This window comes from Lytechinus variegatus, chromosome 7 (assembly GCF_018143015.1).
Source record: "Lytechinus variegatus isolate NC3 chromosome 7, Lvar_3.0, whole genome shotgun sequence".
Classification (NCBI taxonomy): domain Eukaryota; kingdom Metazoa; phylum Echinodermata; class Echinoidea; order Temnopleuroida; family Toxopneustidae; genus Lytechinus; species Lytechinus variegatus.
In genome coordinates, this window is record NC_054746.1 from 15,699,798 (window position 1) to 15,715,541 (window position 15,744).

Sequence of the window (15,744 nt, forward strand, 5' to 3'; positions counted from 1 at the left end):
ACGCAAGATAAAATCTAAAATTTTATCTGAGAGATAAAATCTCATCTCAGAATACCAATTTCATTTTAAGAGATAAAATAAAATATTTTAAAGATAAAATGACCTCAGAATACCAACCCAGGTCACTGGAATCCAAAACCCCCGTTCTACTGACCAAGCTATCGTGCCTCCATATGTGCCCTGTAGTTCCTTTTCAATACTATCTCTTCTTCAACTATCATAAAATTTAATCTTTATATCTTGCATTACCTTCTAGTTTATATACTGTTGTAAGATGTGAATTAGAATTGGGTTTTTCTTGTTCCAGCAGATTAAAGCAATTAGTTGGTAAGATTAAGATGAACAAATCCAATCTAATGTACTGAAATGATTGAAAAGAGTTATTGTTATCAAGTAATATGTAGAGAATTCCGATGATTACTTTCTACAATAATCAAAGGATTAATTCAAAGAATTGTACTTGATGCATCCATATTTGAAAATCCATATTTTATACTTAATTATACTTTCACATTTCAAAAGCTTTTGGTTTTTATTTTAGGACCTTTCATACTCAAACTTCTTTGTATTTAGAATTTGTGTGAGGTTCATCTTTCGTAGCAACAGATGTATGCAAGGTGGATTACATAATTGGAATTATGATGATATGAAGCAGGTGATTTGGTGCATCATCAGAGTTCTAGGAGGGGTGAAGAAGTGACTGACACTGTCTCATAGGTAACCTTGGTTTGTGTGAACAAGCTGCCATGACTTACATCATCAAGGATGACAATACTAGCTATGTTCACACCACTGTCTCATAGCTTACATTTGTTTCATGTGAACAAGCTGCCATGACTTACATCATCAAGAATGACAATGCAAGCTATGTTCACACAACTGAAATATTGGTGTGATACAGTTTAAAACTGACAGATTGTTTTACTAAGAAAATTACTATCGTAGGAAGATTTTATGTTAATGCAAAACTGGATGCTGCAAGTTCTCAGTAAAGTTTATAAGATGGCATACATACATAATAGCCAGAAATGATTAAAGCTTGTAGTTTTATTGGGTAGTACCAATGGCCATTGGAATCATTTGTTGATTTGAACTCTTGAGGCATTTCTGTGCCGTATCATTGTCTTGGATTCTGAGATTGATGAAAAGTCCAGAGGGCGTTTTATCAACAAGTTTAAACGCAAGCCAAAAAAGCAATCGCAAGTCCCAATTGCGTGTTGCGCATGATTTTAGAGTTGCGATGATTGCAACTCTTTCTGCAACGGGCCCCTTTTCTTGGTTTTGATTGGCTGAGGAGCATCCTAGCACTTTGTCTTGGGTAATTCATGCCTTGGGTAGAGAGTGGCAAATTTAGACTACCGGTATTATTTTTAGGATATTGCAGAGTACTACCAGATGAACTCGGCTATCATGCATTGCCTTGATCAATAGCTGACGTTTCTCTTTTCAAACTACGAAACATCAGTACATATGAGCCAGTCTTCTTCTGAGTAACATGAATCACCTGTATGACCTGTATGATGCGGTCAAGATGACTTTCAACAAGAAAAGGAGGGTGGGAGCTGACTGAAACACTGTTGAAAAGTCTTGTAATGACCTGTCTCTGTGCTTGGGAATCGTGTATGTTAGATACTCCTTGGCAATTTAGAACAAAAGTCTGAAAGTGTTTACAGCACTCCTGGATTGTCATACTTCTCTTGGAATGATTACATAGTAATATTTACCCAGGGTAGCCACATCAGCTCTCATGAACTGTTCTCTCAGGGTAACCATGTCAGCTCTCCCAGTGGGCCCTGCGTAATATAATGGTATTGTAAATTTTCTAATAATGTTGAGCACCAGACAAGAAGGTCCCATTGTTATTGCCTTACATGTACGTATGACTTGGCTGGGATCGAGCCCACAACCTCCCGTTCATTAGACGGGCAATTTAGCTACCATGCCTAGTTTCAAGAAATATAAGGATATATAAGGATTTGACAGAATATTCAAAATGAAATCCTTTGGCCCAGCCTGACTGGAAAACAGCTCCATCTATCATTGAAAATGCATTCAGTAGATCTTCTAGGACACATCTATGGCATGAGGTGGAGTGTTATCATTATATGAAAGTGATAATACATGATTTATGATGATGATTGATATAATTAATTTTGCAATTAGGGTTAGTTTTGCTTTGGTTAAAGGAGGGGAAAGAATCCTCTGGTTACTGCACTCACTGCCTCTATGTGACTGTCCCATAGGTGGTCTGTGTCCTTCTGAGGTAGCAGTGTGATTCATTCCGTGACTTCCATTTCAAAGTTCAAACTGACATTATTCATACAATCAGGCCGTGTTATTTCATTCTTAATCCCACACAATAATTCAAGGAATCTGTCTCGGTGAAGAGGCCCCCTTTGCTTGTTTGGCCATGTTAAATCTCTTATTCTGCAAAGTGCATAGAAAGATTTTTGTCATATTGTGTGCTTCACATAATAATCTTCTTTATTATTATAACTACAGGTATGTGCATGTACAAGATTTATCAGAGCTACCAATTTTGAATCCAACCTGTCCTGGGCAGATGTACTCCATATGCTAATCATTAAGATTTTTAGCATTCTCCTCTACCTCACTTCACCCAAAGGAAAATGTCACCAATACTAAAGTAAATTCCTGATCTTGAAAACATAAATTCATGACATAGATTTATGTAATATTACATATTGAAAAATTCACTAGTCACGCCAAAAATTGCACAGACATTGCTTCAGGGTAGTGTACTGGCTTCAGTATTAACCCCAGACAGTTCCAGGGGTTACAGATATCAATCTGCACATTGCTAAAATTAATCTGGATACAGAGTTAGGTTTGAGATAAGAATCTTCATTTTTGTGGTTTGTCTCTCTCCTTCCAGCCTCTAGGTTCGGTATGCAGGTGCAGACCACAGGAGTCATGGTTGCCGTGGAAATAAATTTCCTTGGCAATGGTTTTGATGGTGTATTGCCAATGTCCTGTTGAGGATTTTGATTGGTTTATCTTCTAAGAGCAAACGTTTGTTTTGCTTTTGTTTCTGCCAAACAAAGCACACTCATGAAGCTGAAGATTTCTGAATGCATCAAGGTGTTTTCAAGTTCAAAAAGTATCGCATTTTCATTGATGATATAATGTTCTTGGATATTTTTTTTTCAGTTATCTGAACAGTTCTTTCCTATCCATACACATGACAATATAATTGTTAAGTTCTTTCAGTAATGAGTGACATTTTTTCTTTTTCTAGTTCTTTTGTACTGATTTAGTTGTCTTTCTTGAAGTTATTTTATTTAAAAGATATGCATCTCAAAGTACAAATTTTGCTGTTTGTGATATTCTTTAGCAGCGTGCTCATATTTGGAGGGGGGAGGGTGAACTTAAGGCCATGGTTGCTCTTAAAAAAAAAACAGTTATTATATTTCAAACAACAAATCATTTATATATCACTTTATTGTTACAATGGTCATAATTTGAAACAGATGTTTGTCATTCCAGACATTCATTGCAATTCACATTGGAGACCAGCTTGGTTTGGGGTATTCTGTAAACTTCGGTTACATTGCCACTTTAAGTCTGCATGGTCATACAAACCACATACCACCAGGGAATGTGCCTTGTTCTGGCTTCACTGACGGTTGCTATGGTTACATATGTTTGTCTATAGTGCTTTTTTCTGCACCTAGGTAAGACTGGATGAAATATATATATTGTGACTAAGGTTCTTGTTTCTTGTCCAGGTTAAAGGAGTTCCATGGACATGTATGAAGTATAAAATACTATTTGCACGTACAGTGACTCAGCTCCCACAAGTGCGTTTACAGAAAATGTTAAAGACAAAAAGGGGATGGGGCATTGATTAGCAAGTGATCTTATTTATTATTCGTTTTGCAAAATGAAAATATTGATAACTCTTGAAATTCTGTGAAGTAAGCATCAGACAAATAAAACGCCTAACTCCCCCCCCAAAAAAAGACATTAAGATATTATTAAAAGATGTAAACAAATAAACTTGAAGATGTATTAATGGAGATTATCTGTTATTTCTCTATGCATCTATCACATTTTGACAAATAATATAACTTATTTAGTAATCATCTATTAACTGTCATAAGACTTTTGATTCATGCTTTATTGTAAAGTTGAGACTTCAAAACCTTTGTGATTCTCTGAAGGTAATATTAGAAGCACATTGAATGTAACACATGAACTTTAATGATACAAAATCTCTGATTACCGCCTTACATTGGATATGATGTTAGTTGTAATATTATACTGACTTTTTGGGGGGTTTTGTAAGACAAGGCTGCCTTGCCCATCCACTATCACTAACAAAATGACTCATAGAGGATATCTTGCCGATCTCTTATTACTACTGTGTGACACAACATTACACCTCAGTCATCAGCTAATTCTCCTTGTCAGCGTGTGCATGTTACATTGCTCTATGCTCTACTTTAATCATGAGGTTCACCTCTTTACATAATTCTTTGGCATTTTTGTGCCAAAGTCTGGCGTCACATCTTCTGCTGAGAGTCATCAATTTTTTTCTGCTCCAGATGTGGGTAATTCTGTTTGAAAAAATATTCCCTAGAAGGCCGAAGGCCTACTTTTTGAAATAACATAATATATATAAATGCATTGGGGACTGACTAATTTTGTTATGATAAATAGACATATGTGATTGGAGGCCTCTGTTTACAGTAGTTTAACTTTAAATTACTTTTCTGATGAACGAGTGAATTACTGGTAGTCTCCGGACATTGAAACAGGGTAATGGATTCGAATCCCAGCCATAATTTCCTTTAGCCAAAAAATGATCTACTATGAGCTGCACTCAGCCCAAGTGAGATGAATAGGCACTGGCAGGAAGTACTTCCTCAAGAAAGCTGTGAGAATTGGAAGCTGTAGACTAGCATAGCTGAGATAATATAGGAGAGACTTGAGCACCTAACAAGGTGGATATGAGTGCTGGACAAATACTGTATATTATTATTATTATGTGTATATAGTATTAGTAATTGAAATATAGATTTTTAATCATTTTAACAAATATTAAATTTGCACCTGCTTGGGGGTGTTAAAATGACATACTTCTTTTCTTCTTCCATTAGAGAACATCCCTCTTGAAGAGTATTGTGTGCAGAAAAGGTGCAGTGGCAGGAACATGTAAAGGATGTGCAGTGATGTACTGTACAAACGTTGAAGAAGCAAGCAGTCACATTTCTTTATGTCATTCTTTAAAAAATAAAAATTGAAGGTCATTGTGAGAATAAATGGCAGAGGTTGCCATGAAATAGGTAGCAAAATATATCAAGTAATATAAAAAAAGAAAAGAAATAAAAGACCACATGACATCTGAAACTGCATACTTTGCACTGCATCTTGTATATCAAAGTTCCTCTTCCTGAGCAATCATTTAGCATTTCAAATGGAAGAAATGATACTCTTAAGACTGAAAGCAGTTGGAATGAAATGTTGTTTCACCCACATAGCATTAGATACAGTGACTGACAGACTAGATCCGGCATGTTTGTTGTGTTCTTGGTGATACAGAAGCCCGGTCAGTGGCAGGCGAGTATAACGAAGAGGAAATCCAGGCATTTACACCGCGACCGGGTCTGTTGAATCCAGAGGGACATGGCCAATTGGTTTTATATGTTGCGTGGATACTGCTGTAAACAGTCTCTGGGATTCAATTCTGACTTTATTTGGAGATTGGTTATCACGTGATGAGATAAAGCTGAAGGTGCTCTTGCTTACCCCATGTAGTTAAAAGACAGAGAAATTTAGAGGAAAGTGCCACTTTAATTTCCATTAGTGCCGTCTCATCTATTTGGGTGGCTGGATGCAGATGTGACCTTTGATATACCACCTTGATTTCCTAATTCATAATTGTCTCACCATTTTTGACCATACATAAATGGTCATATTTTTCAAAGAGAATGTCACTGCCCCCCCCCCCCCCCCCCCCCCCGTTGATTCAGATTGGCTATTTTTTTTAGGACCTCATAATGTCCTCTTGGCGTTTGATACAATTGATAATAATAGACATTTATATAGTGCCATCTATCTAGAAATATTCTACTGAGGCGCACTATTATTGCTCTTGCTTCAGCTCAAGCTGCTTTGTGCTCTGCCTTGAAGGAATTAATCTTGCCTGTCACCCATTCACCCCACCTGGGTCGAGTGCAGCACAGTATGGATAAATTTCTTGCTGAAGGAAAGCACACCATAGCTAGCATTAGAACTCGCTACCCTCTGTGTCTCAAAATCAGAATCCTGAGACTAATCCACTAGGCCACAATGCTCCATTATTCCTCCATTCATTCATTCACTCATTCATTCATTCATCCATTCATTCATTCATTCATTCATACATTCATACATTCATTCATTCATCCATCCATCCATCCATCCATTTATTCACCCTTTATCTCCATCCTTGTTTGTACACAAAAATCTGTATCAAACTAGCAATCATCTTTAAACACTTTCATCATTAATGGATATTATTGAACTGTATGACTTTTGGCCCACACATGCATTTTATTTTGTAGACCGGTTTTATCTTATAACATCCGTGAGTAAGATAATTCATATCTGAGCAGTACATCTGTGAATCTCAGATCTTTTCGCCATCTATGTGATAGAGGAAATCATGAAGACGCCATCTTGGACTGGTTTTCAAACCATTGAACCCCTCATTAAACCTCAGACATTATTTAAAGGCATTGGTTATGTTAACTCATTTGACTTTTAAATATCTGAGCTGCAAGGTCCATTTGTTCAATGTGTCTGTGATATTTTGGAAGAAATGAAGCCCAGAAAGAAATGCACCAAAAAATCATTATTTAGCACTTCAAAAGAGTGAAATTAAAGTGATCAGCGGAAAGTACTATCTCAATTTTATTCCATATTCTACATGTGTTACAATCAGACTCCCCAGGAGATGATATTTTTTGTTCACAGCTATCTTGAGAGTGTCTGCGCAAGCATTTTTTTTTCTCCCTGGATGCTTTTTTCCATCCATATGAAGAATATATTGAATATGTCACACATCAAATTTCAATATTTAGAAATAAGACCTTTGTCTTTAAGCAGATTGTTTTCATCCCTGATGCTTTCCATCTACTATCCTTCGAGTAACACTTGTCAACCATTCACCAACCGAAAGCATTCATGTGCCAACACATACAAATAAAAGAAATAAAAGCCCTATCTTGAACTTGGAGAAGAATACATGTACTGTAAATCCTGTGGCACAGGCATCCAGCCAAATGCATGAAAAGTAATCCCGTCTATTTTGAGATTAGAAACTCTCTGTGAAACTCCTTGGATTGATGAAGTTCAGATGCAAAGACCTTGAGGACATACGTGTGAAGTATGCTTTCTTGGGGGCTAGGGAAGTAAAATCTGTGAGAACTCGTGCTCAAGAATATTTTCCCATGATATGCTTTTAAAGAGATGTCTGCAGGGTTACAGGCATACTTCCTTGCCTTCACCAGAGGACTGCCTTAATCATCATCCCAAAACACATGAATAATGTAACAAATGTCATTTTCTATCAGGATTATATTTGAACATGCATTAGATCTATGATTTGAGCAAGGCCAATCTGCAGTCTTTTGAAATACGTATTTTGAATTAAATTCAATAATTCAATAGATATCAGCTTTGGAGAGATAGAGGTTTGTTGTTTAATAAAAAAAAACAAGTTTATTTTCAGTGTCATATAAACTTGAAATAAGGAAAGTTCCCATCAATTTTGAATACTTTATAATCTAATTTGATGTAGTCTCTTGTTAAAGATTGATGATAGATTTGTTTATTCTTATTTTATTAGAATAAAGAATAAACTACTTTCTTAGTATGAGGGGCAGAATAAGATTTGTTATTGGATGGCATTTTCGTTTCAAACATTTGGAATATTAAGTCTATCTGCAACAAGTATAAAAACTGAGGAATATGAGGATGGGAATCAGAAAGAAAGATTACTTTTGAGCGCTTTCCCCAGACAAATTTCATTCAACGTCACAGTCCACTTAGAAGTCTCTGCCTCCAGGTAGTTGGCGAAACCAGGTCATCACCGGATATGCAGAAAAAGAAACCATACCACAGACAGACGTGATGAAATCTGTGTCATCTTGTAATTCAGAAACAAATAATATGGGTTTCACCTTTTCCCTTTTCAAATTGGCAAGAATGAAAAATTTTAAATGAATGAATGATTATGTATGAATGAATGAATTATGAATGAATTGATTAATGAATACATACAAGAATGAAGCATGGAGGAAAGAAGAATGAATGAATTAATGAACAAATGAACGAAGGAATTATGAATGAATGAATGGATGGATGGATGGATGGATGAATGAATGGTTGGATGGGTGATGAATGGATGGATGAATGAAAGAAAGAATGATTAAGTAAACAAATGAATGATTCAATTAATTAATTCATGCATTCATTGATTGATGGATGGATGAATGATGGATGAGTGGTAAGAAACTATAATGGTGCTGTTAATTGCGAATGAAATTCAAATGCTATTATGGAGCAGTCCAAGAATCATTTAGCAAGTGCTTGACATCAACTCACTAGTCACTGTCACAGCCCAGTTCCACAGGTTGCCCTAAAGCTAGAATTAAATCCAGGTGAGAGAAAACTAGGCTAAGGGGAATACGGATAGGAGTGGAATATAATGCTAAGGGAAGTGGAATATAATCTAAGATAGCCAGAGGGAATATATCCATTGTCAGGTGGAAAAAATAATTGTTTTTGACAGGTACATGTACGTAGGTGGGGTTTTGAGTTTGAATTCTTCTATTACCCCGTTTATACTTAGCCCCAGCTTAAGAATTCCACCCGAGAGGCAAGCCTGACCCGCCCCTTCCCCCTCAATGTAAACGTAAATCGCCTGCCCCGGAGGTGTGTCTGACTCGTCTTTTAGAAAAGGCATGGATCCTCCTGCAAACTGGAGGAGACTCGGCAAATTTTGTGGTGTAGCGTAAAGATCAGCAGTGAGGTGATGGACCGAGTCTGACTAAAAATGAATGATACTGACAAATATCATGGTCTAGAATACTTTCTAGATAGTCGACAGCTGAGTATGCGATAACTAGTCTAGTATCAATCTTTAATAACAATCTTATTTTGCCTCTCCACTTAAAAATGAGTGGGCTAATGGCAGAATAGAAAGGCATAGTACACGTATTTGGACCTGTGGATTTGATCCTTCCATTTGAAGCCGAGGGTCATGGATTCAAATCAAGCTATGGATATTGTGCAATGAGTGCAAAAAGATGTTTTGCAGTGTGTTGCGTTCAACTGAAGTGAAGGCTTAATTCCTTGAAATTCACTTCAAACACTAGGGACCACAACTCTGGCGAAAGCTGGGGTCATATATAAGGTTCCTCTGAATGTGGGCAGCTAACATACAATGCAATTATTTCACAAAACATGGTGGGTTGGCTCAGGATTAAGATAAAGATACAATACCCATATAAATGTAGCCAATCACATCTTCATTACAAGTATTCTTTAGCTCACTCCGATGGGCAATAATAATAATAGTAATAATAATAATTTTTACACACTTTTTTTCAGCAGATGTGTAGTAATTAAGTTAACTTTATTGTATGAGCCTGCACCTATGACTATTTTGAAAAAGAAATATGGTGCAATGTAAATGCTGTGGATCATCGATAATGTCATATTTTACTAGGAGTGGGCTATACATGGGTCAAAAATACTTTTTTGTAATTTCAATACGGGAACAGTTTTTTGTGTTCCTTTTACCTTATCTCAACATGAAATGACAATATTTTTTGTCTCGGGTCCGAGAAAAAAGTGTGCCGGGCCAAAATCCAAAATGGCCGCCAAAATCCCCCAAAATCACAGTTTTGGCCACAACTTCTTTATTTGGTGGTCTTTTTCTCTGGTTTTGGTGTCTATTCATATGTTTTAGGTGGCAGGCAATTTGTTTTTCCTATAATTAGCACTTTTAAACCATTATTCTTGGATAGCAGATGGTACGAGGTCAACAATAGCAAGCAGCTTCATAGAGCTATATTGCTTTTATTCGTCTACTATGGGTTTTACGGCCTATGGGATTTTGGCGGCCATTTTGGATTTTGGCCCGGCACACTTTTTTCTCGGACCCGAGACAAAAAATATTGTCATTTCATGTTGAGATAAGGTAAAAGGAACACAAAAAAACTGTTCCCACAGTAAAACCAAAAATCACCCATTTATAGCCCACTCCTAATTTTACCCAGGGTAGCCACTTCAGTTCGGAAAACTTTTCTCCCAGCAGGCTGTGCTTAACATGATAAAGCATGCCAGATGAGAAATACTGGAATAATTTGCAAACTAACTGTCTGATGAAAGCAGACTTACATTCTGAATGAATACCCAAGTCATGTCCATTTTTCTTATTTTATTGAGTAAATTGCCTCACTACAGCCTTCACCAGGGGGCATTGCACCGCTGAAATCCTCGATGCTCTTCCTCTTTCTTAACCAGCTTCTCCCATCTTATTTTAAGCCTCTATCATTTCTGCTCTGTACACCATTCATGCTCGTGAGGCATTTTCAGACCGACTTGAGACTAGCAGACTGTACTGTGCAAAATTATTACTTCGCGAACTTACCCCGAGAGGGTGTGGCTTCACGTTGGTGCAAATGCAGAAAACAGTTATTGGGTATAGTGAGGCTTGAACAAGTTCTCATAAATTTTCAGGTATTCTGATAATTAAGTCGGTCTGAATTTATAAGCCTATCGAAGCTTTTTAGAGTTTTTACAAATATTGCTTGATTTTAATCCTGAAATTCATCACTTTAATCTGCGTTCAATCAATACCTTTTTATCCCGAAAACACAGTAAAAAATGTTGCTTGAACACTGGTCCCTATTGAATGTCTTATTCATGTTTGTGATTTTAGTTTTTAAAAATTGAACAATGCTAGTGCCATAATTGTTTTAATGATTAAAACTTGATGAAAGTTTTTGATAAGCTACAGCTTGGGAAAGAATGATTAGACCATATTGTATGTGAGCGTAGTAGAAAAGTGGTCTTAATAATTATTTTTCAAGCAGTATAACACTCTACTGGTCATTTTGTTTCATTCTGTTTGATTTCTTTTGGTTTCCATTTCCCATTCACTGCAATTTATATTTAAATTCAAGTGTAGTAACATTACAAAGAAGAAGAAGAGAGGAAAAGAAAACCAAAGAAAGTTTCTCCGGCCACTCACCTTATTCTAAATCAACTGTAGCTGGGGGAAATGAACAAGGATACAAGCTAAGTCGCTGTCAGGAAGTTCTATGTAAATCAGAATGACAGCAAATGGGTTGATGTGGTTAGATCATATTGCTCATTGCCGCAGTATCTTTTCCATGTTGTCATAGATACATGTATGTTAAAATTGGAAATTGAAATATAAATTTTTCTAAAATTATTGTTCAGTTCAAATTGAGACATTGAAAAACTTTATCAATGCATTTTCATATAGAGTTTTTTCAGAATTTTTGCATGAAAAAAAAATGTTGAATTTTTGTTTGATATTTATTTTTTCCTCTACAGGCATGTTTTGGATGAAGGAACCGATGACTATAAGATCATCATGCTCAACAGAAAATACCTCAGTTTTAGAGTCATCAAGGTCAGTATAATAAAACTGTATATTTTCTCCACTTGAACTGCAATTGTTAAATTGAAAACAATCATGAATGGCATATAAATGATGCTTTAAAAATGTATCCTCTTTTGTCTTAATGAAAGCATTTGTAAGTACATCTTTGCTGCAAATGATAATTTTTAATCAAGCATTCAAGGTATCACAAGTTCATGTACAATATCCCTCCTTTGGGATTTTTTTTAGATGCAAATCTGTTCTTCACAGAAACTTTGTTCACACTTGAATTTTCAAACCATACTCAACAGATGGAAATTATGTGCCCTCATCATTCAAATCATCTTGGCAGAAAATCAGGATCCCAGCTCTGTATTCTGAAACTACTACCCTTATTCATAAACCTATCCTCCAATTAGCCGCCTAAGAGTAATGTGGACAATTCAATAAAAATTGCGTTCATAAACTCCGAAAATAAGCCGCATTATTTTTATGAGCGCCCGTCTTGAAAAAGGCGGATAATCGCCATGACAACTGGACACGCCCCCTCCGATGCGGTTGTGTTGGAAAAGGGTGACCTTGTGACCGCACCATGGCAATTATCCGCATTATTTGGAAATGCGTTCATAAACTCAAAATCTTATCCCGATGCCGCTATTATGCAGATAATAGCAGCATCAGAGTAATGCGGATAACTCTTGTCCTCCTCCAATTTTACGACCAAATTATGCTGCTATTAGCCGCCTAATTCATTTTAATTGGGTTTATGAAAGGGGTATTAGTATCGTTATTGATAACAACTTACAATCATCTGTTGAATGTTTTAATCTTGTACAAATTTCATTGGGTGACAGCAAGTTTACCATCGACATCGTTCTCATTACGCTTTCTAAAACTAGTTCACTGGAAATCGGTTCAGAAAACCAGTTTGGAAGTTCACTTTGCTGGCATTCCCATTTGATCACACAAAAGAGGTTTTCAAAATCACTTCACGTAAAGCGATCTGTGGGGTGACACGTTTCGCGCGAAAATTCATAATCGCAGCGTAGGCATTCTACACCTGTCGAGTAGCGCGCCCAAAATGTGCAATGATCACTTCTCGAAGAAGGGTTGTGTCCTCACTTATGCAAAAACCAGTTTAACGAGGTAAAGCGATCTTGAAAACTACATCGCGGGGTGGTTTTCTGAACTGGTTTGGAAAATCGCTTCGACCATTCTCATTACATGTTAAACTAGTTTTAAGAAGGTAGTGAGAACGGTGTCAGAGATTCTTATATATGTATAACAGGGCCAAGATATGTTCTGAACATAATTATGGTCACTGATCAGATAGTTATCGTCTCATCCTTGATTTGATGCTGCCCAGTCCCACATATATGAAATGATGTAGTTTGATAAGTATCGCTCCAAATTGGCCAAGGTTCGTCCCAGGCATGTGGTAATGAGCTCGGAAGTGAAAGCGCCATCCCATTTCTAAAGTTTTCAAAGATGGATTGCTAATTAGATTTACACCTCGGTTCATATGATTTATAGATATGATTTACTCCTTGCCAAAAGAAATGGAGCCATTTCTGCCCGGCATGTGTTGTAGATTGATTGATTTGACTTTCATGTAATGATTTACTTGGAAAGTATATCATAGTATGGGATGGAGTAAGATGGAAGGAGAAATGGGGGGCCAGCGGTCCCCCTTCCTAATAACATACCACTGCACTATTCAACACAGTGCATCCAGAATCTTGCCACCCTGTGGTTCTAGAATATCATCTATCACCTACTACGTTTCTTAATTACTTTAAAGTCATTTGTAAGGAGATGCTAATTATTTTCTAGAGAAGAAAGTGCAGGAAATTTTTAAGAACATAGATTTAAAAATAGAAGATGAGAGACAATAATAGAAACATGATTATCAGTAGCAAAAAATGAAATAATACCCCTCCCCCCAAAATGATAATAAATGAATGAATGAATAAACAAATGAATTAATGAAAAAATAACTAAATAAATGAATGAATGAATAAATGAATAAATAAATAAAAATGAAAATAAATAAAAAGAATATAAATAAATAAATGAAAATAGATAAAAGAATGATAAAAAACACTAATTAAATATCTGATTTTGAACTATAACAAAATGGCAAATCTGTCATCACCATTCAGGTTCAGATATTAATCTTTATGGATGTCATAATAAAAAACTAGGGTGTAAATTAGATATAGTTTACGTGCTCACCTATGCAACATTACCTTTCTTGTCAGTTTACATCAAACATTGAACTGAAATGTAGGAAAAACCTGTCATTTCATTTCCACTTACATAAAATCTTCCTAGTTGGATAAATCTCTTCAAAAACCTATAATTATCTTAGTTTTGTTCCTGTTGTAATTGAGGCAGGAGATGTTTTAACTTGGTCAGGAAATCAAGATGGATTATCAAGTTAGTAAACAGGTATCAAATGTTGATATGTTTGGAGGGAAGTGCGTGGTCAGTCCTATCTAGGACATTGTACTTCAGGAAGGATATTCCTGTCACTTATAAGGTATACAGTACATGTAGCAATGTTCTGTCAAAATCTCATGTCCTTACATTGGGATATGGGATTAACCGTGGAGTTGACAATTCCCTGAATTATATCCTCACATACCACCATTTTGAATCAATCAAGAAATTATTATTTTTTTATTATGTATGTTATTTATTCTTGATATTAATTTGAAAAAAATACAAGTAGATATACCGACTGTCAATATAATCAATAGAGAAAGAAGCCTGTTATTGTGATAATGAAATTATATTTCATGGCTTGATTTCATGTTTACAAATGATATTCCAATGAAACGCATGCAACATTTATTTGTTAATTTTTTTCATTCTTAAAAGTTGATAAATGATGATAATTCTAAAATATAGTAACATGGTTTTAATCACTAAGGGTGACTGTCATCTGTGTATTGAAAAAAATCGGATTTGAAAAAAACTAAATGTAATTCTTCCACTCTTGTATTTCCTTAACTACATCGTGCTATTATAGGCTCAGCAAAATTGTGCAATCCATTCATTCATTGTTGTCGCCTTGTCAGGCATAATTTCAGAATGAATCATTTGCCATGTTTGTTTACAAGAACTGATGCTTTCTTATTTTCCAAAAATAACTGTTGATATGTTATCTTTTAGTCCCTTTCTTCCTCACAAGGTAAAATTCTTACAAAATCTACCCTTTGACTGACTCAGAGAAATGACAATGAACTTGAGAAGAAAAAACTTTTTTTTTTGCTATCCTTGACTTGGAACTGATGAGTGAAATTAACCATATTCATTTTCTATTTCCATTCTTTGGTTGTTTTCATAAAACATATAAATCTTTAAATTTCATATGTTATTTGTGCTCAGCCAATCAATGCCAGTATTTCAGTAAGCTTATATTAATAAATTTAAATTGTCATCAAGGACATTTTTTTTATAAAACACTGTATATGATATTAGTTTTACATTTGTGACCGCAATGTTTTCTGAGCAAAACTATATGTTCTGGACATATTTTGGAGGGCATATCAATATCATCAAGTGATGACATTTTACTGAAGTCACACTCCAGTCCATGACACATAATAAATGACTTATCATTTAGAAATGATTAAACAAATTTATTGATTTCATTTTGCTTTATTAATCCAATGTCAATTTTCTTTAGCTACATTTTAATTCTATACCAACCATCAACCAACACAATATTCCCCATATTCATAAATGACAGTGTCACGTTTGTAAGGTCTTTTGTTAGTTTTATGTCTATCATTCCAGTGTGGCAGGGGAATCACTTGTTTCATAAATAACCCTAGTTCACAGGGGGGTAATGAAGGTTGTGGTGATTGCTCTATTTAGCTGTCATCGCTAATTAGCAATTAACTATATCCACAGGGAGAAGAGGATATCTGCCGCACAGGACTTGTTTTCACATCTTAATTTTATCTCGGTGAATAGGGTATATTTAACACTTAACAGGTGTAAAAGAGTAATCATTATTTTGTTTTCAAGATTATTATGTTAGTTAAATCATTGTAAATGTTTTCTTTAATGGAAGTAGGACATTACTC

At 35.6% G+C, this 15,744-nt stretch overlaps 1 protein-coding gene across 1 annotated transcript in view; it reads left to right on the plus strand.

Annotated features, from left to right (window-relative positions):
* Positions 1-15,744, plus strand: part of LOC121418544 (pecanex-like protein 1) — a 104,023-nt gene that overhangs the window by 60,755 nt on the left and 27,524 nt on the right. Inside the window, exon 34 of the mRNA XM_041612465.1 lies at positions 11,599-11,677. Coding sequence (XP_041468399.1) covers positions 11,599-11,677 — 79 coding nt within the window. The remainder of the gene's footprint in view (positions 1-11,598; positions 11,678-15,744) is intronic.